Source organism: Drosophila sechellia, chromosome 2R (assembly GCF_004382195.2).
Source record: "Drosophila sechellia strain sech25 chromosome 2R, ASM438219v1, whole genome shotgun sequence".
Taxonomy (NCBI): domain Eukaryota; kingdom Metazoa; phylum Arthropoda; class Insecta; order Diptera; family Drosophilidae; genus Drosophila; species Drosophila sechellia.
In genome coordinates, this window is record NC_045950.1 from 5805423 (window position 1) to 5827147 (window position 21725).

The 21725-nt window shown below is 46.6% G+C and overlaps 10 protein-coding genes across 12 annotated transcripts; 6 read left to right on the forward strand and 4 right to left on the reverse strand.

Moving 5' to 3' along the window:
* Window positions 1-404: 404 nt before the first annotated feature.
* On the forward strand, window positions 405-1900 carry LOC6608372 (uroporphyrinogen decarboxylase). 2 transcript variants are annotated; one of them, XM_002033072.2, is made up of 3 exons: window positions 405-579; window positions 706-1449; window positions 1504-1900. In XM_002033072.2, the coding sequence occupies exons 1-3, from the start codon at window positions 565-567 to the stop codon at window positions 1813-1815; spliced, it is 1071 nt and encodes a 356-aa protein (XP_002033108.1). In that variant the 5' UTR covers window positions 405-564; the 3' UTR covers window positions 1816-1900. The 2 variants fall into 2 exon arrangements, with proteins under 2 accessions (XP_002033108.1, XP_032570803.1); XM_032714912.1 differs by lacking the exon at window positions 405-579 and having other exon boundaries at window positions 586-1449.
* Window positions 1881-2524, reverse strand: LOC6608373 (transmembrane protein 234 homolog). Its single transcript, XM_002033073.2, has 3 exons — window positions 2420-2524; window positions 2064-2369; window positions 1881-2004 (listed from the first exon to the last, which is right to left on the reverse strand). The coding sequence occupies exons 1-3, from the start codon at window positions 2433-2435 to the stop codon at window positions 1898-1900; spliced, it is 429 nt and encodes a 142-aa protein (XP_002033109.1). The 5' UTR covers window positions 2436-2524; the 3' UTR covers window positions 1881-1897.
* A 522-nt stretch (window positions 2525-3046) lies between these two features.
* Window positions 3047-3872, forward strand: LOC6608374 (60S ribosomal protein L31). The gene is made up of 3 exons (XM_002033074.2): window positions 3047-3102; window positions 3322-3581; window positions 3648-3872. Exons 2-3 carry the CDS (start codon window positions 3358-3360, stop codon window positions 3796-3798), a joined length of 375 nt encoding a protein of 124 aa, XP_002033110.1. The 5' UTR covers window positions 3047-3102; window positions 3322-3357; the 3' UTR covers window positions 3799-3872.
* Window positions 3833-15825, reverse strand: LOC6608379. Its single transcript, XM_002033079.2, has 13 exons — window positions 15540-15825; window positions 13595-14448; window positions 13368-13542; window positions 13149-13315; window positions 13027-13092; window positions 12237-12971; window positions 11095-12184; window positions 10656-11038; window positions 10415-10596; window positions 9026-9798; window positions 8783-8962; window positions 4261-4675; window positions 3833-4202 (listed from the first exon to the last, which is right to left on the reverse strand). The coding sequence occupies exons 1-13, from the start codon at window positions 15709-15711 to the stop codon at window positions 3878-3880; spliced, it is 5517 nt and encodes a 1838-aa protein (XP_002033115.2). The 5' UTR covers window positions 15712-15825; the 3' UTR covers window positions 3833-3877.
* On the forward strand, window positions 4871-6307 carry LOC6608376 (putative N(4)-(beta-N-acetylglucosaminyl)-L-asparaginase GM21137). Its single transcript, XM_002033076.2, has 2 exons — window positions 4871-5134; window positions 5188-6307. Exons 1-2 carry the CDS (start codon window positions 5022-5024, stop codon window positions 6254-6256), a joined length of 1182 nt encoding a protein of 393 aa, XP_002033112.1. The 5' UTR covers window positions 4871-5021; the 3' UTR covers window positions 6257-6307.
* Window positions 6905-8690, forward strand: LOC6608377. Its single transcript, XM_002033077.2, has 2 exons — window positions 6905-7331; window positions 7396-8690. The coding sequence occupies exons 1-2, from the start codon at window positions 7060-7062 to the stop codon at window positions 8450-8452; spliced, it is 1329 nt and encodes a 442-aa protein (XP_002033113.1). The 5' UTR covers window positions 6905-7059; the 3' UTR covers window positions 8453-8690.
* On the forward strand, window positions 10097-21622 carry LOC6608383. Of its 2 annotated transcripts, XM_032715133.1 has the most exons (4): window positions 10097-10185; window positions 19864-20175; window positions 20242-20608; window positions 20667-21622. In XM_032715133.1, exons 2-4 carry the CDS (start codon window positions 19877-19879, stop codon window positions 20937-20939), a joined length of 939 nt encoding a protein of 312 aa, XP_032571024.1. In that variant the 5' UTR covers window positions 10097-10185; window positions 19864-19876; the 3' UTR covers window positions 20940-21622. The 2 variants fall into 2 exon arrangements, with proteins under 2 accessions (XP_032571024.1, XP_002033119.1); XM_002033083.2 differs by lacking the exon at window positions 10097-10185 and having other exon boundaries at window positions 19775-20175.
* Window positions 10098-15538, forward strand: LOC6608380 (RWD domain-containing protein 2B). The gene is made up of 2 exons (XM_002033080.2): window positions 10098-10185; window positions 14612-15538. Exon 2 carries the CDS (start codon window positions 14614-14616, stop codon window positions 15478-15480), a length of 867 nt encoding a protein of 288 aa, XP_002033116.1. The 5' UTR covers window positions 10098-10185; window positions 14612-14613; the 3' UTR covers window positions 15481-15538.
* LOC6608381 (neuropeptide FF receptor 2) lies at window positions 15850-17364 on the reverse strand. The gene is given in 4 exon segments (XM_002033081.2): window positions 15850-15980; window positions 15983-16477; window positions 16537-17166; window positions 17220-17364. Coding segments are annotated over 4 exon segments (1188 nt in total). The 5' UTR covers window positions 17247-17364; the 3' UTR covers window positions 15850-15944.
* Window positions 17458-18941, reverse strand: LOC6608382 (alpha-tocopherol transfer protein-like). The gene is made up of 3 exons (XM_002033082.2): window positions 18588-18941; window positions 18155-18527; window positions 17458-17769 (listed from the first exon to the last, which is right to left on the reverse strand). The coding sequence occupies exons 1-3, from the start codon at window positions 18884-18886 to the stop codon at window positions 17515-17517; spliced, it is 927 nt and encodes a 308-aa protein (XP_002033118.1). The 5' UTR covers window positions 18887-18941; the 3' UTR covers window positions 17458-17514.
* Window positions 21623-21725: the final 103 nt, after the last annotated feature.

Here is a 21725-nt window from a genome sequence, read left to right on the forward strand (position 1 = left end):
AATCATGCGGTTGGTGAATTTTAGGTGCTTTTCGAGTAGCCGCAAATGTAAGAATCGATTATTTTTCAATATAATGTCTATTTTGCTAGTTAGTTCTATTCCCTATGGAATTATTTCACATTCTATTGAAATCAAGGGATATTATAAAGTCAAACAAAAGATACCTTTTAACTTATTCAAATTAAATGTTTTATTATCTCGGGTTATTTAAAAATCTGGATTTTCTTACGAGCACTCGACACTGAACAAGCCGAAGCCAATTAAAAGAAATAACTATTCATTAGTCGAATACGTACACTTGAGGGAAAATCTTTTTCGAACTAAAAAATACAATTGATGCTCCTAAAAAAAGCTGTCAGGATTAGCTAATTATCGATTTGCCGGCGACTATCGCACTTCTCCCACCACCAGGCGAAAACGTAAACAAAGCACGGACGGCAGAGAACGCACACTCATGCAGAATTGCAGAATTCCGTGACGGATTTCATCAAATTTACTGGTTTCATTAGTGGAAATAACTTCGTATAGAGAGCTATACTACTCTTTTAACTGCCAAAAGTCACTATGAAAGACGCAAAGGTGAGTTTCCCAGCTGATCGGAGTGCCGCCTGCAGTTACATCATGTCATTTGGACTTCGATTGCTGTGTCTATGTATTTTCCTGCTGAAAAACGTTAAAACTGATCAAATTGGATGTGAGTTTCAGCCCTTTCCCGTGCTCAAGAATGATAACCTGCTGCGCGCCGCACGTGGCGAGGTGGTGGACCGGGTACCAGTGTGGGTAATGCGCCAAGCGGGTCGCTACCTGCCGGAGTTCCAGGAGCTGCGAAAGCAGCACGACTTCTTCACCGTCTGCCGCACCCCGGAGCTGGCCTGCGAAGTGACCATGCAGCCATTGCGCCGATTCGACCTGGACGCCTCCATAATATTTTCAGACATCCTTGTCATTCCGCAAGCACTCGGTCTCACCGTGGAGATGCACGCGGGCGTCGGTCCCGTCCTGCCACAGCCCATCGTGGTTCCGGAGGACCTCAAGCGTCTGACGCCGGACGGAGCCTTGTCCCGCCTCAGCTACGTGGGCGACGCAATCACCATGATGCGCCACAAGCTCGAAGGTCGAGTGCCTCTAATCGGCTTTACAGGAGCGCCGTGGACACTAATGGGATATATGATCGAGGGCGGTGGGAGCAAGACCATGTCGAAAGCTAAAGCTTGGCTCAACGAACATCCGGAGGATTCCAAGCTGTTCCTGAACCTACTGACCGATGCCATTGTGGACTACCTGGAGATGCAGGTGAAAGCTGGCGCTCAAATGCTGCAGGTATTCGAATCGTCCGCCGAGCATCTCTCCAAGGAGCAGTTCCTGCAGTGGTGTGTACCCTACCTGAAGAGAATACGCGACGAGCTGGTGGACCGTCTCACAAAGAAGGCCATCCCCGTGGTTCCCATGGTAGGTTGGACAAAAACATTGGTTAGATGCTTACTAAAGGGAATTTCCTTTTAGACGCTGTTCGCTAAGGGTGCTGGGCACTCGCTGAAGGAGCAGAGCGAACTGGGCTACGACGTTATTGGCTTGGATTGGACTGTGGATCCGCTGGAGGCACGCAATTTGGTCGGACCGAACATTACGTTGCAGGGCAACTTGGATCCGCAGGACATGTACCGCGATCCTGATGAGCTGCGCAACCTGACCACCGAAATGGTGCACAAGTTCGGCAAGTCGCGCTACATCGCCAATCTGGGCCATGGAATCACGCCCCAGACTCCGATTACGAGCATGGAAGTGCTGGTGGAGGCGGTCCACAAGGCTCTGTAAGGTGTGCCTTCTACTAACCTTTAATTTTATGATGCTTTTATCGAATGCAATAAAGACAATTGGCCTTGGGTTTAGGGTAACCTCAGTGGAATGTTATATTTAGCTGGTGCTGAGCCTGTTCCTGTAAAATCTTATCGTATATCATCAGGATACTGCCACAGCAGACGAGCAGGGTGCCCAGGATGACTTCTGCGGGAGCAGTTGGTAAACAAAGTGTACAAGGTTATGCATAGAGACATTTAGCTTACTCCTTCCCGGCAGTTTTTCCCCCAGCGCATATCCGGTGATTGCCGTAAATGCGAAGCTCAGGGAATTGGCCACTGGCACCGCCACCGTAATACTGGCCCTCTGGAGCGTCCAAACGTACAGAGCACTCCCGCACTGGTTGAGACCGAAGGGTATCCAATAGCGCCACCGGGAGCCGATTGTGCGTGCCTCCTGGACGAAGTTGCGCCACTTGGAGCCCGTATCCTCAACCAACTCGATTCCCTGGCTGCCGAGGCGAATGAACGGATTGGTAACGCCCCACAAGAGGCCCACGGCAAGGAGTTGTGCTGGAAATGGGTTTTGAGTGCTAAACTAGATTATATCTTGGCTCTTTTACCAGCGATATCCAGCATTCTATTTTGTTTACATCCGATCAGCTGTTTCGTTGTACTTCATCAACTTAGAAACTACATTTTGGAGCAACAATTTGGGGCATTCCATTAATAGCCACACAATAATGCAATAATAATTTTACATTAACCATTTTAAATTCATTATAAATAAATTAAAATCACAATTGAATCAAAATATGTGCAACCATTTTATTGATATTTTTATTAATGTTCAATCGAATACATAAAGCTTTATCTCCAATGCTGGATTTAAATTTAGAAATGTTTAATACATTTTAATTGAAGTAGTTTTTATGAAGTATTTAGTTTCTTTTTGAAGTACTTTTGGAAAACTAATTTGGTTTCTTGTCGAGAGTTATGTTTTAGGTACTTAGCTCGCTTTAACCAAAACCAAATGAAAAACTTATGAAACAGACCCATGCCAATAGACAACCAGAGGATGAATTAGATTTGATATTGACAATTTATAACGAAACTTATTGTTCAATCAAACTATGGATTCAATTGGTTATTCCCCTAATATTGCGCTTTACGGAATACCCTAAATTTAGTTTTTCTGGCATTACGATAGTCACGATGCCGCTCGCACAATGCAGCCACACTGTTTTCTGCTCACCTCTAGCATCTCTTCTTCTATCCTTTTCTTTTCGCTGCGTTTCCGGAAGAGGTTCGTAATTTGCGATTTCGTATTTTAATCGGAAAACATCGCATATTTCCACGAATTAAATGCAACAAAACTGTGTGGACAATGTTCCGAATCGAAAAACCGATCACGGCGTATGTTAATTTTCGCTGTGCAACAATTTCTTGGCAACTTGGAATATTCCACTGAAGTTTTGTTTATGTTGTGTGGCATTAACTAAAATTTGTTGTTACGCACTTGCAGGATATTGAGTAGCACCGTTTCGGGCTAAACAGCACAATGACCAAGACCAAGGGCGAGAAAATCAACAAATCCGCGATCAACGAAGTCGTGACGCGCGAGTGCACCATTCACTTGGCCAAGCGTGTCCACAACATCGGCTTCAAGAAGCGCGCGCCCCGCGCCATCAAGGAGATCCGCAAGTTCGCCGAGCGGGAGATGGGCACCACCGATGTGAGGATCGACACCCGTCTGAACAAGCACATCTGGTCCAAGGGTATCAGGTGCGTAGTCCGCAATTTTCTCCGATCTAGTATCTTCTCTAATCCGCCGCTAATCCCCCCTTCTAGGTCGACTCCATTCCGCATTCGCGTGCGCCTGGCGCGTCGCCGCAACGACGATGAGGACTCCCCCAACAAGCTGTACACCTACGTGACCTATGTGCCGGTGTCCACGTTCAAGAACTTGCAGACCGAGAACGTCGAGTCCAGCGACGACTAAGCAACGTAATTGACGGCCAAGAAAACACGGTTAATAAAAAGTAATTTTTATTTAGAAAAAAACAAACAAAACAAGTGAATTAAAGTGTAGTAAACTGCGGCTGCAGCAAGTAGACCGCCTCCTCCGTGGCAATGGACAGCAGTTGCAGCTTATAGCTGGGCAGCTGGAGCACCTCCAGGGCATGAGCCTTTGGCAAGGCGCTGTCGCCGAGGATTGGTTGGAAGCCCGCTGCTCCGCTGTGCTGGTAGATGCGAAGCTGTTGCTGCGGAAGTACGTTGGACACGCAGAGCAGTAGATCGTCGGACTCGGGCAGGTGCATGAAGCGCATTACCCGCAACTGTTGCGAGTCCTGGAGTTCTAGGACTTGGTCCAGTTGGAAGCTGATCGTGTCTGGGCTGCTGAAGCTGCAAAACGAGTGAAATCCTTGTAATTGACTAATATGTGAAGTGCTTATGAATCTACCTGTAAATCCGAATCTCTGCTGCTGGCGATAAAGCCATCAGCGCCACATACTCGCTCTCCATGCCAGCACCTCCTTGACTAAGAGCCATTTGCTCCACCTGCCCATCCATCAGCTTGCTCGATAGGGAGTAATTGTCATTACTCCACTTCCAAAGCTCCACCGCTCTGGGAGTACGAAGTAGAATGGTCATCTCATCTGAATCAGCGACCGGCAACAACTGTTTTACATCCCGCCTGGGCAAGATTGCTTCCCTGCTGTTGTTCTGGTCATCTAGGCATCGGATTACTAACTGGTTCTCCTCTTGTAGTGCCCGGCACTGAAATCCATATGATCTAAATTGCAGTTTCTGCGGGTTCTGTGCCTGCTCATTGATTGGATTCAAGTTTGTCTTGTTTAGCTGAGTCAGTGCTGCACCTACAAAAAGAAAGAAGTGTTTTATAGATGTTGCTATGGAATACTCTTCCTATAATTGCACTGCAAATATTAGGATATATTAGGATAGGACATTATCGATATTGATAGGTGGCCTTTTGCATATATCTTAATCTATATTGAAACATTTTCAAGTTTTAAAATATTGTTTAAACCCAATTGAAAATGTGTATGACTCTTTTAGAGGGTATATCAAAACAACAGATAAGAAAGCAAAACAGTGAGGTTAGACTGCTAGCATTTAAAAGCAGAACTCGACCATTTTCCGGCAGAACAGGGGCAGATTGTGATACACCAAGACTCCTCGTAGAGACCATTACAATTTACCATGAGAACGCACTTGCGGGCAAGTCTTTGGGTCCTTTGTTTGGCCTCCACGGCGTTTTCCATCCTTGCGGCAGTAAATACTTCGCCCAAACCAACGCTGGCTTCGGCGTTTAGGTGAGCAGCACATACAGAATATTCTTTGTTCGCTAAGATCCGCCCCTTTGCAGTGGAAAAGCTGGCACCACTGCCGTGAAGGCGAACAAGACAACGGATGAGCTGCTGCCCATGGTCATCAACACTTGGAACTTCACGGCTGCCAATGTGCTCGCCTGGCGAATCCTGAAGCAGAGCAAGGGTGGACTCCGGCAGACGCGGAATGCGGTAGTGGAGGGCTGCTCGAAGTGTGAGAAACTGCAGTGTGACCGGACGGTGGGCTATGGCGGATCGCCGGACGAGTTGGGCGAAACCACGCTGGATGCCATGGTCATGGACGGGGCCACCATGGATGTGGGTGCAGTGGCTGGTCTGCGGCGTATTAAGGATGCCATCAAGGTGGCCCGGCATGTTCTGGAACACACGCAGCACACCATGCTGGTGGGTGATGCGGCGTCAGCTTTCGCCAATGCTATGGGATTCGAATCAGAGTCGCTGGTCACGCCGGAATCGAAGGACATGTGGTTACAGTGGACGGCGGAGAACTGCCAGCCAAACTTCTGGAAGAACGTACATCCGGATCCCAAGGTCTCTTGCGGTCCGTACAAGCCGCGACCAACTCCGCTGACCCGCTGGAAGGAGGACCGTGCCCGCAACGAGTACGAGATCGGACGCAAGAACCACGACACCATCGGCATGATCGCTATCGACGTGGAAAACAACATCCACGCCGGCACCTCCACCAACGGAGCGAATCACAAGATTCCCGGAAGGGTCGGCGACTCTCCCATTCCGGGTGCCGGTGCTTATGCAGACAACGAAGTGGGAGCAGCCGTGGCCACCGGAGATGGAGATGTGATGATGCGCTTCCTTCCCTCCTTGCTCGCTGTGGAGGCCATGCGGGCGGGAAAACCTCCTGCGGAGGCAGCTCAAAAGGGCCTTCGCCGCATTCTCAAGCACCAAAAGGACTTCATGGGTGCTCTCATCGCCGTAGATCGGCTGGGAAATTATGGCGCCGCCTGCTACGGCCTGGCAGAATTCCCCTTCATGGTAAGCAGTCCAGCGGGAGCGGACCGGCCTACACGCTTGGAAACGGTCAAATGCATAGCTGGTCAGGACAAAGTAAATATTGTGGCATTGTGAGGAGGAGAAAACTGTAACGGATTTCAATAAAATTTAAATTTCGTGTTCTCATCTCATCTGCATTATAAATTGCGGTATTTGTTTGGTCCTATCGGCATAACGATAGTCGGGTAGTTACCGTAAAGTAGCGGTATTAGGATTTATGGATATGTGAGAATCCTAAACTAAGGTCACCCTTAAGTACAGTGGTAAGTGTAGTAAGACATACCCACTTACAAATCTCCATGCTTGATAAGCATATTTTCAACACATAAATGTTGTTAAATAAATAATCTCATCCTTTATTTATTTAACAACATTTATGTTATAGAATATATATATATATATATATAGAAAGACAAAACAAAAGAAATACTTCACTAGTTATGACTACCACAATGAGTAACTTTTTATAATTGTTATTATAATTGTTTTAAAGGTAAAAATAATGTAAGTAATAATATTTATAGTTATAAATATAATTTATATTAAAATTAAAATAATTATGTTGAAAATTTATTTATTTACATATTCAATGCATCGAGAGTGTACTGTGAACATCTATGTTGCCAAAATCTCTCTCATCCCTCAGTTACTGTACCAAAAGGCGGCATTTCTAGTATTTGCGTGTTGCACGGTCACATTTTCCGCCAATTTACCGACGCCAAATACAGAAGAAGAAAAGAGAAGTGAACGGTGCGAAAGCGGAGAGAAAAACAAGCGGATCCTAGTTACATATAAAAATTCGTGTGTCGCGTCTTAACAAAACAGCCTCCAAAATTATCAGGAACGCGCAACCAGCGGGCCGCAAGTCGCTGACTAAGATGGCAATCCAACTGGACAAAATTCTGCAGGACATCGCCAAGGAAAAGGTGCTGCATCCAAACAATGGCGGCGCCAGCAAGCAGGAGCAGGAGGAGGCGTGGGCCAGGATCGGGCGTCTCAACAAGCTCTCCGTGCACGAATCGCGCTCCATCTTCATAGTGCTTCAGAAGAAGTACGAGCAGGAAAAGCTAAAGGGCAATTCGGCGTGGAAGCTCTTCAGTCTGATGCATCAGATCCATCAGGAGCCCAAGATCTCAATCAAGGAGGAGAAGTAAGTGGCGTAAAAAGTCCTCTAACCGTGAAAGACTAACAAAATTTCTACTGCTATTCTGCAGTGATCAAGTTCCCATGGACGAGGTGGAGGAGTACGAAATGCTGGAGGTGCAGGAGCCTGAGGACGAGGATGACGCCCATCAGTACGGCCAGCACACCAACTCTACCGGCTCGGCGTCCTCCGACGGCGAAAGCCCCACAAAGTCACACAGCACCGGATCGCCAGAAAAAGACGAGCGATTGGCGTACGCCAAACCCAACGTCGACACTCCTCGCCCAGCCATCGAGGAGAAAAAGCTGCTCAACACACTGGCTAACAACACACCGCGAAATAGCTCGCTGTCCGCCGCTGCAGCAGTACTGCAAAAGAAGGGAATCACTGTAAAGAAGACGCCCAGCTCCGCAGCAGGGGTTGCACCAAAACCGGCTATTGTGCAGCAGGCGCCAGCCAGTGGGCAGAGATCAAGCTCCTCGCGCACCACCATTCAGCTTCCAGATTCTTTGAAGCGCAAACTTTCGGAGGAGTACACCTCGTCATCGGCGCAAAAAAAGCAGACCAAGACCACGAGCCCGAAACAAGCTGCTTCATCGGCAGCCGCAACTTCAGTGCTCACCAGCGTTCCAGATCAACAGCCGGCGGGAAACAATGTAGTGCACACAACAACTGCCCAGCTGATGCAGGTTAAGAAGGAGCGTGAGGACAACCAGACACCACCGCCGGGTATCAACATCATCACCATTCCATCGGCACAACAGATAAACGGTGGTAGTGGAGGACCGAACTCGTCGACAGCCGCTACCATTGCTTCCACCTCGGTGGCTTCCACAAACGGCTTTTCGCCACACATCGAGGAGCTGGACTTTAAGAATGACATTATCTTCGGCCCGAAGATCAACGCTGCCTCCTCCAATACACCCGAGATTATCAACCTGGGCAACTTTGACAACTCGCTGCCGCCGACCTTTTTCAAGAATCTTTGCAACTCGTCGCGACACGAGTCTCTCGGGCTGTACGTGGCCAATGTGATGAACAGACTCTCTTCGCGTGCCTCCGCCAAGCTGGAGCTGTCCATCTTGCGCGCCATCCTCGATGTGCAGAGCGACGAACTGGAGCAGTAGACCGACTGATACTCGCAATTTAAATGATTACTCAGCTTACTTAATAGACAAACTGAAAAGGTAGTTATGTAGACCTGCCTGAACCCTTTCTCGTATTTATCGTATTATTTTTTCCGTGTTCAATCGTCTGCGTTATGTGCCGCCCACTTGTATAATGTATTGACCCACAGTTCTGGTATGAGTGTTCATAGCAGTTACGAATGAATTTTAAAGCTAAATTAAAAATGTATTTCTAATATTTGAGATTTCGAATTTGTCCCTATTTAAGGATGAATATATGCTACTTGATTTTAAAATACGTTTATATGCAAATAAATCTACATAACTTACTTGAACTTCGCCCAAAAAGATGTATATCCGGTTGCCATTTGTATATAGCCCCTACTTCGCTCGATATCTGCTCCCAAATGGCCAGTACGTCCTCGTTGTCCACGGAGATGATCTTCATGTGCGAGGCCTTATGAGGTAATTGCTGCAGCACAGAAAAGCTTTCCAGCACTTTAGGCGGATCTGTTGGTTGAATTAAATGCACATAACTAAATGAGAATTTGTATTAATGTGTTTTTAACATACTGGCCAATCTGTTTTTAATAGCTGCCACATTTTCCTGCAGCTGCTGCCAATCATGAATGTGATTCGATTCGACACCCCGCTTTTTCTTGTAATATTTATCCAGCAGCCCATTTTCGTTGCCCGCTTCGTAGTGACCCACAGTGAGGGGCTGGGTGAAGATCAGTTGGTTTTCCACGTGAAGATTGGGACGGTTTTCTGCCTTGCTGACCAGTAACTCGTTTACGGGCAGATCGTTGACGAAATCCACCCAGAGATTCTTCACATTATTGCTCATAACTCGCTTCTGCTCGGGAAGATTATTCGACACTAATAGGGAGCCGGGTACTTCCTGCTCCTTGTCTATCAAAATGAGCTTGTCCGTCTGCCAGGGGACACCATTTACAGGACCATTCACGGTAAGATCGTTGTAGAGATTCACATTATTCAGACGGGTAACGCCAGCAATGCTGTGGTTTCCGTAAAGGTAGGCTGCTCCATGGATCCACTTGGCCACAGGCACCTCCGCCACCTGGCTTTCAGGGGTTGTATGGAGACGATTTATAGTTCCGCCTTGGACAGTTTTCAGTGCTTCGACTGTCAGGGGAGGATTGGTACTGTCATTTTGAAGAGGCATTCTGACGATATCATTAGCCAGGTTTAAATTATTTATGTTAATATGGTTTAGATTTCCCGAAATAAAGGCCTCTGGCAGTTCCCATTTTCCACTTATAGCGTGAGATCCGGCTGTTTTCAACGAGTGAGTTACAAAATCATCAAAATCTAGAGAGAAGTTGCTAGGAAAAGCAAAAGATTTATTTTAATATAGTTTTAACCATTTGGTAGCATAGTATTCCTCACAAAATTCCAGGCAAGAGTAAAGCCATGTATAAATTTCAAAAATGCAGAGTAGCACTTATATTGAACCGAAAATGATTTATAAACTTTGAAAATTAAGTTCCATAAATGCGACTTATATTTTTAAATTCAACGATTAGTGTAGAGATCGATAATAGTTGTGAAACTATCGATATACCAATGCTTCTGCCATCCCTAGCTGCCAGGCGTTTGGGATTCTAGCGAAGACGTTTTTGTTGTTTCAAATCACAAACCTCTGCTCTGCCGAAACTGCCCGACCGTAAAAAGTGCATTTAACCAAACCCAATCAGCGACCAATTGACAAGGTAATTAAGCACACCTGCGAGTGTTCGAATTAAGTGCAACCACCGCCCCGCGCTACGTGCAAACGTGTACAGAAATTTCACCTGCCAAACGGAATGCACAGCTGACTTGTGCGGATGCAGTGGCTCTAAAACTGTTAGCGCGTAAACAATTGCGAAAGTGAAACGTGATACCAACTTTACCCCTGTCCATTGCCCCCTGCCCCTTGATCATTTGGACAATTTCACTTACCTACTGGTGCCCTCCATTAAAACGTCGCTGCTGCCACGTCGTAGTTTAACGTATTTGGCAACCGGAGGCTGTGCGAACGTGACGTCATGCTGGAAGCTCAGGGGAGTTTTCAGCAGATTGCTACGCGTCCGGCTGAAGTAGTTGTGGGTTATATGATCCACTTGGTGCCCGTTGATGGGTCCCTATGGGGAAAGGCGTTCTTGTAAACACCATAGGTTTCTACTGTGAAATACCCACTCACCTGGAATTCCAACAGGCCTTCGAATTGCCCAGATTCCAGTTTTATTTCTCTCAACTCAATCTGCTCGTTGTGCAGCCACACCTGATCAAGAAGGTTTCCCAGATTGTGGCCATTCAGCATCTGATAAGAGGGTTCTCCCGCAAACTTTACATTCTCAGCCACAAAGGTGCGCACATTTTGCCCACTTAAATAGAGCTCCAACGCCTCCAGAGGATAACCATTCAGGTTGGTTATGTTGGACAATTCTGCTGCCTCCAGGTCACCATCTATGCTAACTGGAGCAGAGATGTAACCTCCACCATTATGGTAAATAACGTCCTCTGGGACGCGGAGTCCATTTAAGCGATCCAACTGTAGCTCCGATTGCAACACAATGGGATTCGCTGAAAGGTAATGTTATTATAGTTGATAACGTTGTAGTCGCTCTTATAAAACCCACCAAATCGCACTGATTGCAGGTGCTGCGGTGCGTTGATCCTGTAGCTACGGTTTTCCAGATCTTCCAAGCTGTGGTTGTTCAGTTGCCCTCTTAGCCAGAGGCCTTGCTGGCTGTCTAGGGAAGCCAGCTTCTGGGGGGCTGTGAAAGTCTGGTCCCTGTCGGTCTCCAACCAACAGCTACCAAATTTATTGGCCTCAATTCCATTTAGAGAGTTTTCAAAGCTGAGGGAACTGATGTTTACATCATGCTCAAAAGTAAAGTCGCCAACGTATTTGACATTTCCCGCCAGTTGCTGCAGCTGCTGCTCCAATTGAACCACCTTCACTTTGTTTATATGGCCACTAAGCCACAGATTCTTGGCGTGAAGGGTGCCATTGAAGTGGGGTGGCAGATGCCAGCCGTCCAGGGACTTGCTTCCATGTTCGTAAATGGAGGAAAGTGTTTGGCCAAAGAGCCGGCCATTTAGGTGCAGATCATCCACGCTCATTACCCACACATCCATGTTGTCAATATACAGTGTTCCATTTGACTTTTGATCCTGACCTGCTTGAAGATAATCCTCAACTCCTAAACCATTCAATAAGATCTGTGATGCATTGACATGGTCCAGTTCTACGCCTTGTAATTGAATTGAACTCGAAATAGTTTGGTTGCCACTCTTGGTGAGCAGCATTTCCGGGAGTCTTTCCGTATCAATCCCATTTAGCCACTTGATCTCGCCAAATCCATCGCGTATCTCTACATTTTGAGGAAATATTTTACTTGCCTGCACCAACTGCACTTCACCCACGTTCAGTTTAACCAGATTTTGTAGATCTTGCGTGTTGATGAAGCTTAGCTCGGTACTGTTGGCAATAAGTGGTTCCACAAAGTTGAGATTCACATCCTCCAAAGTTTGATCCAATCGCAGGCCCCGAGTCAATGCTTCTGCTGCAGATTTCTGAGTAGATCCGTCCACAAAATCTTTCATTTGCAGCAGCCGTCCAATGGTCACATCGCCGTCAACAACGAAATCCCCATTAAGTTGCAGCGACTTGTGGGTAACCTTTGCCGGTGACATCGCTCTCAATTCGGCCCCCATCATTTGACCCTGAAGAAATATGAGTTTATAATATGTCATATTCCTAGAATAATATACCCACCGCAATGGTTATCGGTTCCATGACTCGAACATTCTCGAATCGCATGAAACCCTCGATGACCTGTGTGTGATTTGCCTGCTTGGTCAGGACATCGAAGCGCTGACGATCGACGTGGATGTGATTAAGCCGCTGATTGATGAGCAGCCGATTCACCTGAATTGGTTGGGAAAACTGAACATCTTGTTGGACAATGAAGTCTCCACCATCCACTGGGATCAGCAGACCCAACGGACGATCGTTAACCTCGTTGGTGTTGACTTGGGCAGCGTCAGATTCCAGATGATCGAAGTCAGCAGCTGCCTTAATAAACTGCACATCTTTGTTACTGCGTTTTAAAGTCAGATCAAACAGGTCTGCCCACTTGAGCCCATTTAGTCGCCCATCAAGCTGCAGATCCTTTACTATTAGCTCATCAAGCAAAAGTTTTCTTTCTTTTCCGGCGGGTTCGGAGTATTTTGCGCTTACATAAACCTTATTGGCAGTGACGGAATTATAAACAGGGTTTCTCGTATCAACTCCATTGATATGGTCTGCTTTAACTGTGCCGTGCACCACCAGCGTGTCCACAGTGACCTCATCGAAATGGGGTTCTTCATTTGGTTGATCAACGGATCTCTTATTGGGATGTCTGGCACCTGCGGCGATCGTTTTTTGTTCGATTTTATCCAAGGCCTGCTTGGTGAGCTTTAGAGCCTTCCAGTAATTTGGTGTGAGCTTCATGTGCTTATCCTCGAACTGAAAATACAAGGTTTTTATCAAAATAATTTGACTTGCTCCTGAAACTTCTTACCGATTTGGCGTTCACTTGCTTGATAACTGACCATTTCAGTTTCTCCTCACGCTGCTTTAACTTGTCCTATATATTACACATGAATTGTTTACTTATTGAATTTTATAGAAAATAAAACTCACTTCCAATCTTTTTAATAGATGCTCTAAATTCACTTGCTCCAATCGCTTTCTTTGCTCCCGAGCCCAGTCAATGATTTGCTGGCGGAGTATGTTGGCATGCTCATCTTGTTTGTAGAGTGGCTGAAAGATGTTTGTCTCGTTGGCAGCCATATTCAAATTCGCAATCACTGGATATAGGCAAATTTCAGCTTAGATGCATAAAAATCAAAATATACTCACCCAAATAGCTCTGGTCCCCCTCCTCATAACTTCGCATACGTGCCACACCACGACTTAAAGCTCCCTCTGTGAACTGCACCTTGGATTCCTCGAATCGCCAGTCGTTGAGGTTATAGATCTTGACATCCTGTTTATTACAAGCAACCAGGAGTAGAAACTTCTCCGATATTGAGTGCTAAAGGATTCCACATTTTATGAATGCCATGAAAAGTTTGATCCGAAATTACCTGCACTGGCAAAACCCTCTCCAAGGCATAGAAACTCAATCGTTGATACGGCACAAACTGCCCCTTTTCGAACACATAGATCACGGTGTCTGCTTCGCCCACCTCGGCGCCAGTTCCGCCAATTGTGTTGCCCAGGATGAGAAAGTGCCTGCGGCTGACCTCGTTTACCGGGAGACTGAAGTATTTTACGTCCACGGCTCCATTGCTTCGCAGTCGCTGGAAGAGCTGGAATCTCTGGGAGTTGGCATCCCATCGAAAGATCTCTGAGTGGGTGGCAGTTCGTCCCTCTGCATCTGCGTAGTTGGCTACGGCCACATAGTCGGTGTAGTCAATGCCAAAGGCCTCCATTCTTCGAGCTTTGCTGCAATGAATCGCGCCCAGTCTCTGGAAACTCTTGCCCATCCACTTGAAATAGGGACACTCCGCTTTCGATTCAAAGGCATGCAGGAGAGTAAGTTCCTGGCTGCTGATCCGAAGGTACATTCCACGTAGATGTGTTCCCGAAAAGTATTGCACTGTCCGTATCCCCGTTTCCGGGGAAATCTCATAGATGGGCGAGCCTTCACGGGCCTGGCTTACGGGTTCTGTAAGATTGTAGCTCACTGCTACGTAGCCACGTCCAGCGAAGGCCAGGCAATCCAGAGCCACCGCTTTAGGTGTTTCCAACTTCACGAGGAGCTGGTAGTCCTGCTCAGCTGGACGCCAGGTATAGACGGCAAAGTGACGCTGTCCTTCGGCATTTTTATGCAAAGCCGTAGCGTACTTTACCGTGGGCAGTTGGAGGATGCAAATGTCGAGGGGAAAGGACACTGGCACGGAGGCCACTCGTGATAGTCCATCGAAACTAAAGCTAGCTAGAAGAGGCAGAAGTGTTTTACACAATAAGCACAAACACTAATCAAATAATATTCCTCTGCAGCTTTTTGTACTTTTAGTCGCTTTCATCTCTAGGATAGGGCCGTAGGTAATGCGTCGCCGCTGACTAAACCAAAACAATTCTTTCTAACTCTTCGTTAGCCATGGCCGATGAGGAGCTGCAAACCTACCGCCGCTGCGTTGGCCTGCAGCTGGAGGAGCTGGAGCTGCTGAGCTCCATATACTGCGCGCCCGGAGAGCTGCATATGCTCGATGCCGGCGTAGTGGCTGATTTCAATGAGTTCCTCAAGGATGATAAAACAAAACCCGCTACTAGCCTTCTATCCCATTTGGAGTATGTGGTCAAATTGACTCTACCAGGCAAACAGTGCGTGGAAGTGCGGGTGGAACTGCCGCACCTATATCCGCTTTTGGAGCAGGCACGCGTCAGTGTGCACACTACGCTACTGGGAAAATGCAAGGAGCAGCGCTTGAAGAATGATTTGGAGCAGTATCACGGAGAAAGGCGCGAGGAGGACGCCGAGCCGTACATCTTCCAGCTGCTGAGCTGGCTGCAGGACCGAATCGAGGATCTGTTAAAACGACCAGCTTCCGAGTTTGAAGTGCGGCAGGTAGCATCATCGGAACCGCAACAGACACCAGCTACGCAACTTGAGAGAATTTGGATTTATTCGCATCACATCAAATCCACCGCCAAGCGGCAGGAGCTGATTCGGCAGGCCCGACAGTTGGAGCTCACAGGATTCAGTAGACCCGGTAAACCGGGCATCATATGCGTGGAAGGTGATTCCGCGAATGTTCAGGAATTTTGGCGCACAATAAAGGCCCTGCGCTGGCAGAAGATCAGCGTGGTGCGGACGGAGCCTCGGCAGCGCAAGCGGGGATTCGAGGATTTTAGCGAACAGCTTTTCAATGCAGAAGAGGGCGTCATGAACATGGGCCAGTTCATTAGATTCCTCGAAGCCCACGGATTTGGCTACATGAAGTCGGAATTGTTTGGTTTAGCCTGAGCGCCGGAATGCCCATCAAAATTTAACGTGTAAATAAAGTTTGTTATATCATTTCAAACCTTGGTCGAAAAACTGAGGCACAGCAGTCGCCCGTTTGTGGAGCATCGATTCCTGATCTGAGTTCAGGAAGTGTGTGGGATAAGATTCCTGGAAGTTTACTTCGAAAGTGGTCACGCGGGCAATCACAGCCGCAAAGATCAATATAAACAAATTGCAACACATTTGATACATATATTTATTTTGTGTAAACTATACAAAACGAAACATTCAAACTGTAACACGTGCACTGGTTGCAAAACACCTTTTACTACCGGCTATGATATTTTACGGTTCTTAAAGCTTCATTTAGAAAGTTTGTCAGATGTTTGGTACCCTATATCATAGTGGGTGTATTAGAAAAGAGATAAGTTCGTATTTTGGTATATTGGCATTTAAATGTATTATTTGTGTTTCTTAAATTTCTTTTATATAAACCCGTCTGCCCCGATTTCGGATACAAGTAAATCGTGGGTTCATTTTGAACTATCTTAGTTGACTTGGCCGATTGTTGTTCCGACGACATATCCTTGCTTATGTCTCGCTCTAAATTTCCTGCCTGTTGTGTCCGTTTGCCCTTCTTCATAAAGGCACAGTAGCAGCAGTGATTTCTTGATCCAGAAACCTTCTTCATTTTCGCAGCGTCTCGCCATCGGCGAACCCAAGATATTTGGTAATAGGCTCTTCTAAAGTTCTCATTGTTGAATCCATAGATCAGTGGGTTGACGGCGGCGTTCAGAAACATCAAATACTGTGAGATGTACCAGAATAGCTGCATTCCACTGCTGACAGAGACCTCTTCACCGAAGTATTTTTCCCGTAGTACAACCAGGATTGTAAAGGGCAGCCGTAGAGCTGCAAAGACCGCGACCACAATGAACAGTGTCTTGGCCACGCTGCGTTTGTAGCTCACTGTCAGCGGGTTCTCGCGACTAAGGACCCGCTTTTCATACCGATCAAGCTGTGTTTGAGTTGGCTTATTAGTTGAAAATCTCGGATGAGCCCACTTTCTTTGCTTACCTTATAAAATATGGCTATGTAGCAGATAAGCATGATGCCCAATGGCAGCCACACCAGAATGGTGATCAGAACATACCAGTACTTGGGCAGCACGGAGGTGTTCTCCTTGCAATATCGCTCCGTAAAGTTCTTCCACACTCGCACCCTGAACGAGCGATAGAAAGCCAATGGTGATGCCAATAGGATACCCGAGACCCAGGTGCAGACCACCACTATCTGGACGCCCCTTATGGTGAGGCGCGTCTCCATTGGCAGCACGATGGCCGTGAGACGATCGTAGCTGACTACCGAGAGATTGAGCACAGCTGTGATGAGGAAGACCACCACCAAAAATCCCTCCAGCTTGCAGCCCACGCATCCCAACTGGTAGTTCTGATAGAAGTCGTTCACCATAAACATGGCAGGACAAATGGCCAGGGTCAGTAGATCCGCAACGGCCATATTTGCAATAATCAAGTTGGTGGGCGAGCGCAAAGAACGGTTGGTGGCTATCAGATAAAGCATGGTGAAGTTTCCATACAGACCAAAGGCAATCAGTGGCAGAAAAGTGCAGATCTTCCAGGTGATCTCCCCATTGGGCTTGTGCAGCCAGATGCGCTCGGCTGGGAAGTCCCACTTGCCGAAATCGAACTAAAGGAAAAAGGTGTAACTACCGTGAAATTAAAGCCTTACTCATTACTAACATCGCCGCTGCTGGAAACCGAAGTCATTCCGTTGGATTCCTGCTTCGACGCCTTTTGCAGAGGAACTGCCTAAGCTTTCGTCAAATTAACATGACCAACACTTGATCCCACATCATTTAGTTAGGTGATTGACAAAGCTATTAACAAGTGTCACAGATAGTGCTCGCTAAAAGCTAATGGCTCTGCGATTTGGCCATCTGTCGCGTCGCTCTCGGCGATTCTCATGAAGTCTAGTTAGTTGGTTTGAGGATTGCTTTTACCTTTTATTGAATACTAATTAAAACACGTTCCGACTTTAATCGATGTCGAGCTTTCGGAAGGATCCCTCAGCGCCAAAAATGGAATCCGCATTAACACGCTTTCCAGGCCGCAGCTGCTCATTCACTCCGTACTGGGAATCCTCGACGAAATAGCTCTTATAGGACAGCAATTGCTTCTCCGCCTCCGCTTGAATGTCGGCTATACGTCCATTGTTGCCGCCATATTCTTCCGGCAGGTATTCGCGTGGTATCACCTCATTTAATTGCTCCAGATTTTTATGAACATGAAACTGAAAAGGTAAAGCGCCATGTATGTGATGAGTCAGGGAAATAGATTATACTCATTTTCGCTGATAAATCTACTTGCACCTTCCCCCGTATCTTAGAACTCGGCCCAGCGTTTCAATGATAAGAGCCCATGTGCGTGGTCAACTGACCTTAGGCAATGCTGATCCACACACTGTATTTCACAGTATGTGGTCCCGGCTCGTAAGTTAGTGGCTTTGATTTGTGAAATATTAATTAATAGTTCAAGGGTGAGAGAGTGCCAGAGCTCTTCAACGCCTATCAGCTGCCTGCTAGACCAGCTGATAATCTCGGTGAAGTGTCCGATAAGGGAACGAAAATAAATTAGCCAGAGTGGCTACGACTATTCAATTATTCTTGCTTACTCACCCGCTGCTGGAGCTTGCTGGGCATGAGGCTCTTGGCCAGATTCAATAACGCCACTCCCTCCTTGGGGCAATTGATCAGATGGACTCCTTTCAAGCGAGTCGGCTGAGCCTTCTCTGCGAATATTCCCATCCTTTTGATGAGCGTGAAATCCAGTTGGGCCAGAAAACTGAGGCTTATTTTGGCCATGTCAATGATCTCGACGTAGCCGCTTATGTTGCTGTGGTCATCCTCACGGATTGACTGTTCCGATATCATGGTTTGGTAGCGGAAGAGATCCAATAACTTGAATTCCTTGGGATCGAATTTCTCATAGTTCGTAAGCTGCAGGCGGGGGCCATCGGTTCCCCAAGGTTTGGGCAATCGAACATAGGTTCTAAATAGAAATAAGTTTTTTAAGTTTTTAAATATCCTTGATGAGCGCTTTTTAACTCACCCAGATCTGCACAAGATTAGGTTCTTTTCGTCCACCAATCTTTTGCCGAAGAGCTCAGGCATAAGCGTCTTAATAGTATAAAAGTGATCCAGCTTGGACTTGGTCTTCTCCAGGCTAAACTTGCATCCTCGCAAGAAGCCAACCAGGAACTGGTCATCCTGGCGGGCCCTCAGATGAGGTTGCTTGGCCAACCAATCCCGAAGAGCTTCCAGATCCGCGGGCACTCGGTCCTCCACTTCGTTTACCTCCGTTTCAGCTATGCGACGAAGTTCGGCGCTCAGGGGACGCAGATTGGCCATTCCTGGGAAGTCGCTTGCTTCGTGGCGGATGGACTGCTACTAAACGCTCTTCCTAATCGCACGGCGGCCAAAATCCCGAACCGAAACGGAACCATTAAAAGCTAATCTGAGCTGCCTTTATGGCCACTCATTCAGTTGATAGCGGACACGACCATTTCCACCACTCTCTTTTGCTCCGACGGCCCATCAAATCCAACCCGATCTGTTGGGTGTAGGCGGTCGAAGTCTCTCCTCGGAGGAGATAAGATTACGGCTCCACTGCATCTGTGGCGTGTATGCGTGCAGCTGGCGAAGAAGCGGTTGAGTCTGTGGATAGAAACACGCCACTATTCAAACGGTTGCGAGTATGCAGATCGTATCTTATCGCCGGATCGGAAAAGCACAGTTGGGCGGAATTACCCAATTATAGGGTTTAAAAATTAATGCCATATCAAGTGGATGTTTTTTTAAAGAGATAAGTTGATTGAAAAATTTTTTATTTATCGGGGGTGTAAAAAATGGAATATCATATTTAAATCGCCATGAAATATCCATTTTAAGGCTAGATTGCTATAGAAGTAAGAAATATCCAATTATATAGCATCCTATATAAATACAAATTTTTTAACTTTATACTACCATTAAAAAATTGACATTAGCAATCCGAAACCAGTAAGGTACAAATGTATTTTCCAGTGCACTTATCATATCCACATAACATTGCTATTTGTTTTTAGTCTATCGGCCACTGATATCGCATAATCTGGTGCTCAAATGGTTTGTCACTGTGAGTTTGCTCCGTGTCGCAGTGTTTTTCGGGTGCTTCTGCACCAGTGTGCCCGCTATCGAATCCCGATCCGATCAGAATCGGTACCCAGTCCAAGCAGGCGGGCGCAAACTTTTCTGTTAGTCGTGTTCGCACCTGGCGAGTGAACACACACACTCCAAGCCTTCGGTATCGCATCTCAAAATTAAGAGAAGTATCGATCTATTTGCAGATTCCCGGTGACCATGGCCAAGATACGATCGCTGGAGCCGGAGCTGGCAGAGGTGGCACGATCTCAGCTCTGCGAGGATCCGTCCTCGATGGTGGAGAAGATCGAGGCGCTGAGGACCTGGATCAACGAACAGATCTACCTGGAGGCGCGGACCGACGATCAGTTCTTGGTGGCCTTTCTGCGTTTCTGCCGCTGGGACGTGGAGGAGGCCAAGAAGAGGGTACTCTTCTACTACACCTACAAATCGAAGGAAAGAGAACTGCTCAAGGGTCGCCAGGTGGACGATAAGCTGATAGAACTGGCTCGTTCAGGGTAAGTCGGGGACACCCCCCTCATTTTCTGGAGATGGGTGTTTTAGGAAAACTTGTTCTTTTGCAGAATATTCGCCACATTGCCCAAACCTATTGGCCCTGGTGGCCCCCGCATCCACTACACACGAATGGGCCACATTGAGCCTTCCAAGCACAGTGTCAGCGACATTTTCCGCTTCCACGCTTTTCGCGCTGAGATCGAGATCAACACGGACGACAACTGGAACATAGCCGGCGTGGTGGAGATCATCGACTTCACCAAGATACCCTACTCTCTGCTACTGCAGTTCGATCCTGGCATGTTCAAGCGGATGAATGCATTCCTAGAGCATGGAATTCCAGCGAATTTAGTGGCCACGCACATTGTTAATGCATCCAGGGAGACGCAGTTTGTCCTTGGACTGGTTCGGAATGTCATGAAGCAAAAGGAGCTGGTGAGTTCAAAGGGAAAATAGATTCAGAACCACTAATTCCTTGCTACCCTTCCTACAGTTGCACATTCACTCCACCGTCGCGTCTCTGCAAAAGGCAATTGGATTGGAGTATTTGCCCGTGGAGATGGGCGGCGATAATGGATCTTTGTCGGATGCAATGACGCGCTACGAGACCCAGCTGCTTAGCTTTTCTCCGTACTTTACGGAAGACGAGCGATATGGCGTGGATGAGAAATTGCGGGAAGCCAGTGAGAAGGATCGGGAAAGGGGCGCTCCGTTAGTAACCGACGTTCCGAACGACGGAACCTTCCGAATGATTAACTTCGATTGAGGCAATGATCGGGCAGTTAGTTGTATATTCTGATGCACATCCTATAGAACACCCTCTTAACACACAGCCCGATATATACACACTGGAATGTATAGACACTACAGCGCTAAAGCGATCTTTGGTCATAGCAGAACCTGATATTTTATAAATGAAACCATAAGGGAGGAACATCGAAACTAAAAGCAAATTGAACAATATTATAGACGACAAGTGCACACTAAAACGAAATAAGACGCAAATGGATCGCCATCAAATGGCACAAAAACCACACAAGTTTGTCGATTTTAATTTATTGCTGTCCTTATCAACGCACATACTTATACACATTCTAACGTCCGGTCGAACGATTCATTCTACCATGATCCCACAATGCATTTTCATGACGAAATCCTTAACGTCTTCTACTTGCGTGCTAAGTTGTTGGCTTTTATTTTATCGCATACTTTTATAAATACGGTACATGAGCATACATATATATTTTGGATATTTTTTCAGTTGGTTAAGTGTCGTTTCTACTAATTTTTGATACTAGTTTACACATACATATACATGCATCTCTATATTTATGGATAATACATACATAGTTAAATGACTATATTTAAATGTGACAATGTACTGTAGACCCCATGTTGAGTGCGTTAATAAATTAAAGCGAATTTGTTTAAATGTCGGTATAACTAAAACATAGATGGTATTACTTGGGGTTGCCTTCTTTATACATGGGGTAAAGGGTAACGTGTTTATGAGGTTCTGATAAGTGAAATCGATCAACTTTGGGTTATGTCA

What these genes read in the sequence shown, in the direction of transcription:
- LOC6608379 (XM_002033079.2), bottom strand. Translation starts at nt 15,711, where the DNA reads ATGTATCAAATGTGTTGCAATTTGTTTATATTGATCTTTGCGGCTGTG. An exon ending in GGGGGACCAGAGCTATTTGG is followed by an intron (nt 13,316 to 13,367) that starts GTGAGTATATTT and finishes GCCTATATCCAG; the next exon opens with TGATTGCGAATTTGAATATG. An exon ending in AAGGCCTGTTGGAATTCCAG is followed by an intron (nt 10,597 to 10,655) that starts GTGAGTGGGTAT and finishes CTTTCCCCATAG; the next exon opens with GGACCCATCAACGGGCACCA.
- LOC6608382 (XM_002033082.2), bottom strand. Translation starts at nt 18,886, where the DNA reads ATGGCCAATCTGCGTCCCCTGAGCGCCGAACTTCGTCGCATAGCTGAA. An exon ending in CTAATCTTGTGCAGATCTGG is followed by an intron (nt 18,528 to 18,587) that starts GTGAGTTAAAAA and finishes ATTTCTATTTAG; the next exon opens with AACCTATGTTCGATTGCCCA. An exon ending in CCAGCAAGCTCCAGCAGCGG is followed by an intron (nt 17,770 to 18,154) that starts GTGAGTAAGCAA and finishes TTACCTTTTCAG; the next exon opens with TTTCATGTTCATAAAAATCT.
- LOC6608383 (XM_032715133.1), top strand. Translation starts at nt 19,877, where the DNA reads ATGGCCAAGATACGATCGCTGGAGCCGGAGCTGGCAGAGGTGGCACGA. An exon ending in ATAGAACTGGCTCGTTCAGG is followed by an intron (nt 20,176 to 20,241) that starts GTAAGTCGGGGA and finishes GTTCTTTTGCAG; the next exon opens with AATATTCGCCACATTGCCCA. An exon ending in TCATGAAGCAAAAGGAGCTG is followed by an intron (nt 20,609 to 20,666) that starts GTGAGTTCAAAG and finishes CCCTTCCTACAG; the next exon opens with TTGCACATTCACTCCACCGT.
- LOC6608372 (XM_032714912.1), top strand. Translation starts at nt 622, where the DNA reads ATGTCATTTGGACTTCGATTGCTGTGTCTATGTATTTTCCTGCTGAAA. An exon ending in CCATCCCCGTGGTTCCCATG is followed by an intron (nt 1,450 to 1,503) that starts GTAGGTTGGACA and finishes ATTTCCTTTTAG; the next exon opens with ACGCTGTTCGCTAAGGGTGC.
- LOC6608380 (XM_002033080.2), top strand. Translation starts at nt 14,614, where the DNA reads ATGGCCGATGAGGAGCTGCAAACCTACCGCCGCTGCGTTGGCCTGCAG.
- LOC6608377 (XM_002033077.2), top strand. Translation starts at nt 7,060, where the DNA reads ATGGCAATCCAACTGGACAAAATTCTGCAGGACATCGCCAAGGAAAAG. An exon ending in ATCTCAATCAAGGAGGAGAA is followed by an intron (nt 7,332 to 7,395) that starts GTAAGTGGCGTA and finishes GCTATTCTGCAG; the next exon opens with TGATCAAGTTCCCATGGACG.
- LOC6608373 (XM_002033073.2), bottom strand. An exon ending in GGAAAAACTGCCGGGAAGGA is followed by an intron (nt 2,005 to 2,063) that starts GTAAGCTAAATG and finishes CTGCTCCCGCAG; the next exon opens with AAGTCATCCTGGGCACCCTG.
- LOC6608374 (XM_002033074.2), top strand. Translation starts at nt 3,358, where the DNA reads ATGACCAAGACCAAGGGCGAGAAAATCAACAAATCCGCGATCAACGAA. An exon ending in ATCTGGTCCAAGGGTATCAG is followed by an intron (nt 3,582 to 3,647) that starts GTGCGTAGTCCG and finishes CCCCCCTTCTAG; the next exon opens with GTCGACTCCATTCCGCATTC.
- LOC6608376 (XM_002033076.2), top strand. Translation starts at nt 5,022, where the DNA reads ATGAGAACGCACTTGCGGGCAAGTCTTTGGGTCCTTTGTTTGGCCTCC. An exon ending in ACGCTGGCTTCGGCGTTTAG is followed by an intron (nt 5,135 to 5,187) that starts GTGAGCAGCACA and finishes GCCCCTTTGCAG; the next exon opens with TGGAAAAGCTGGCACCACTG.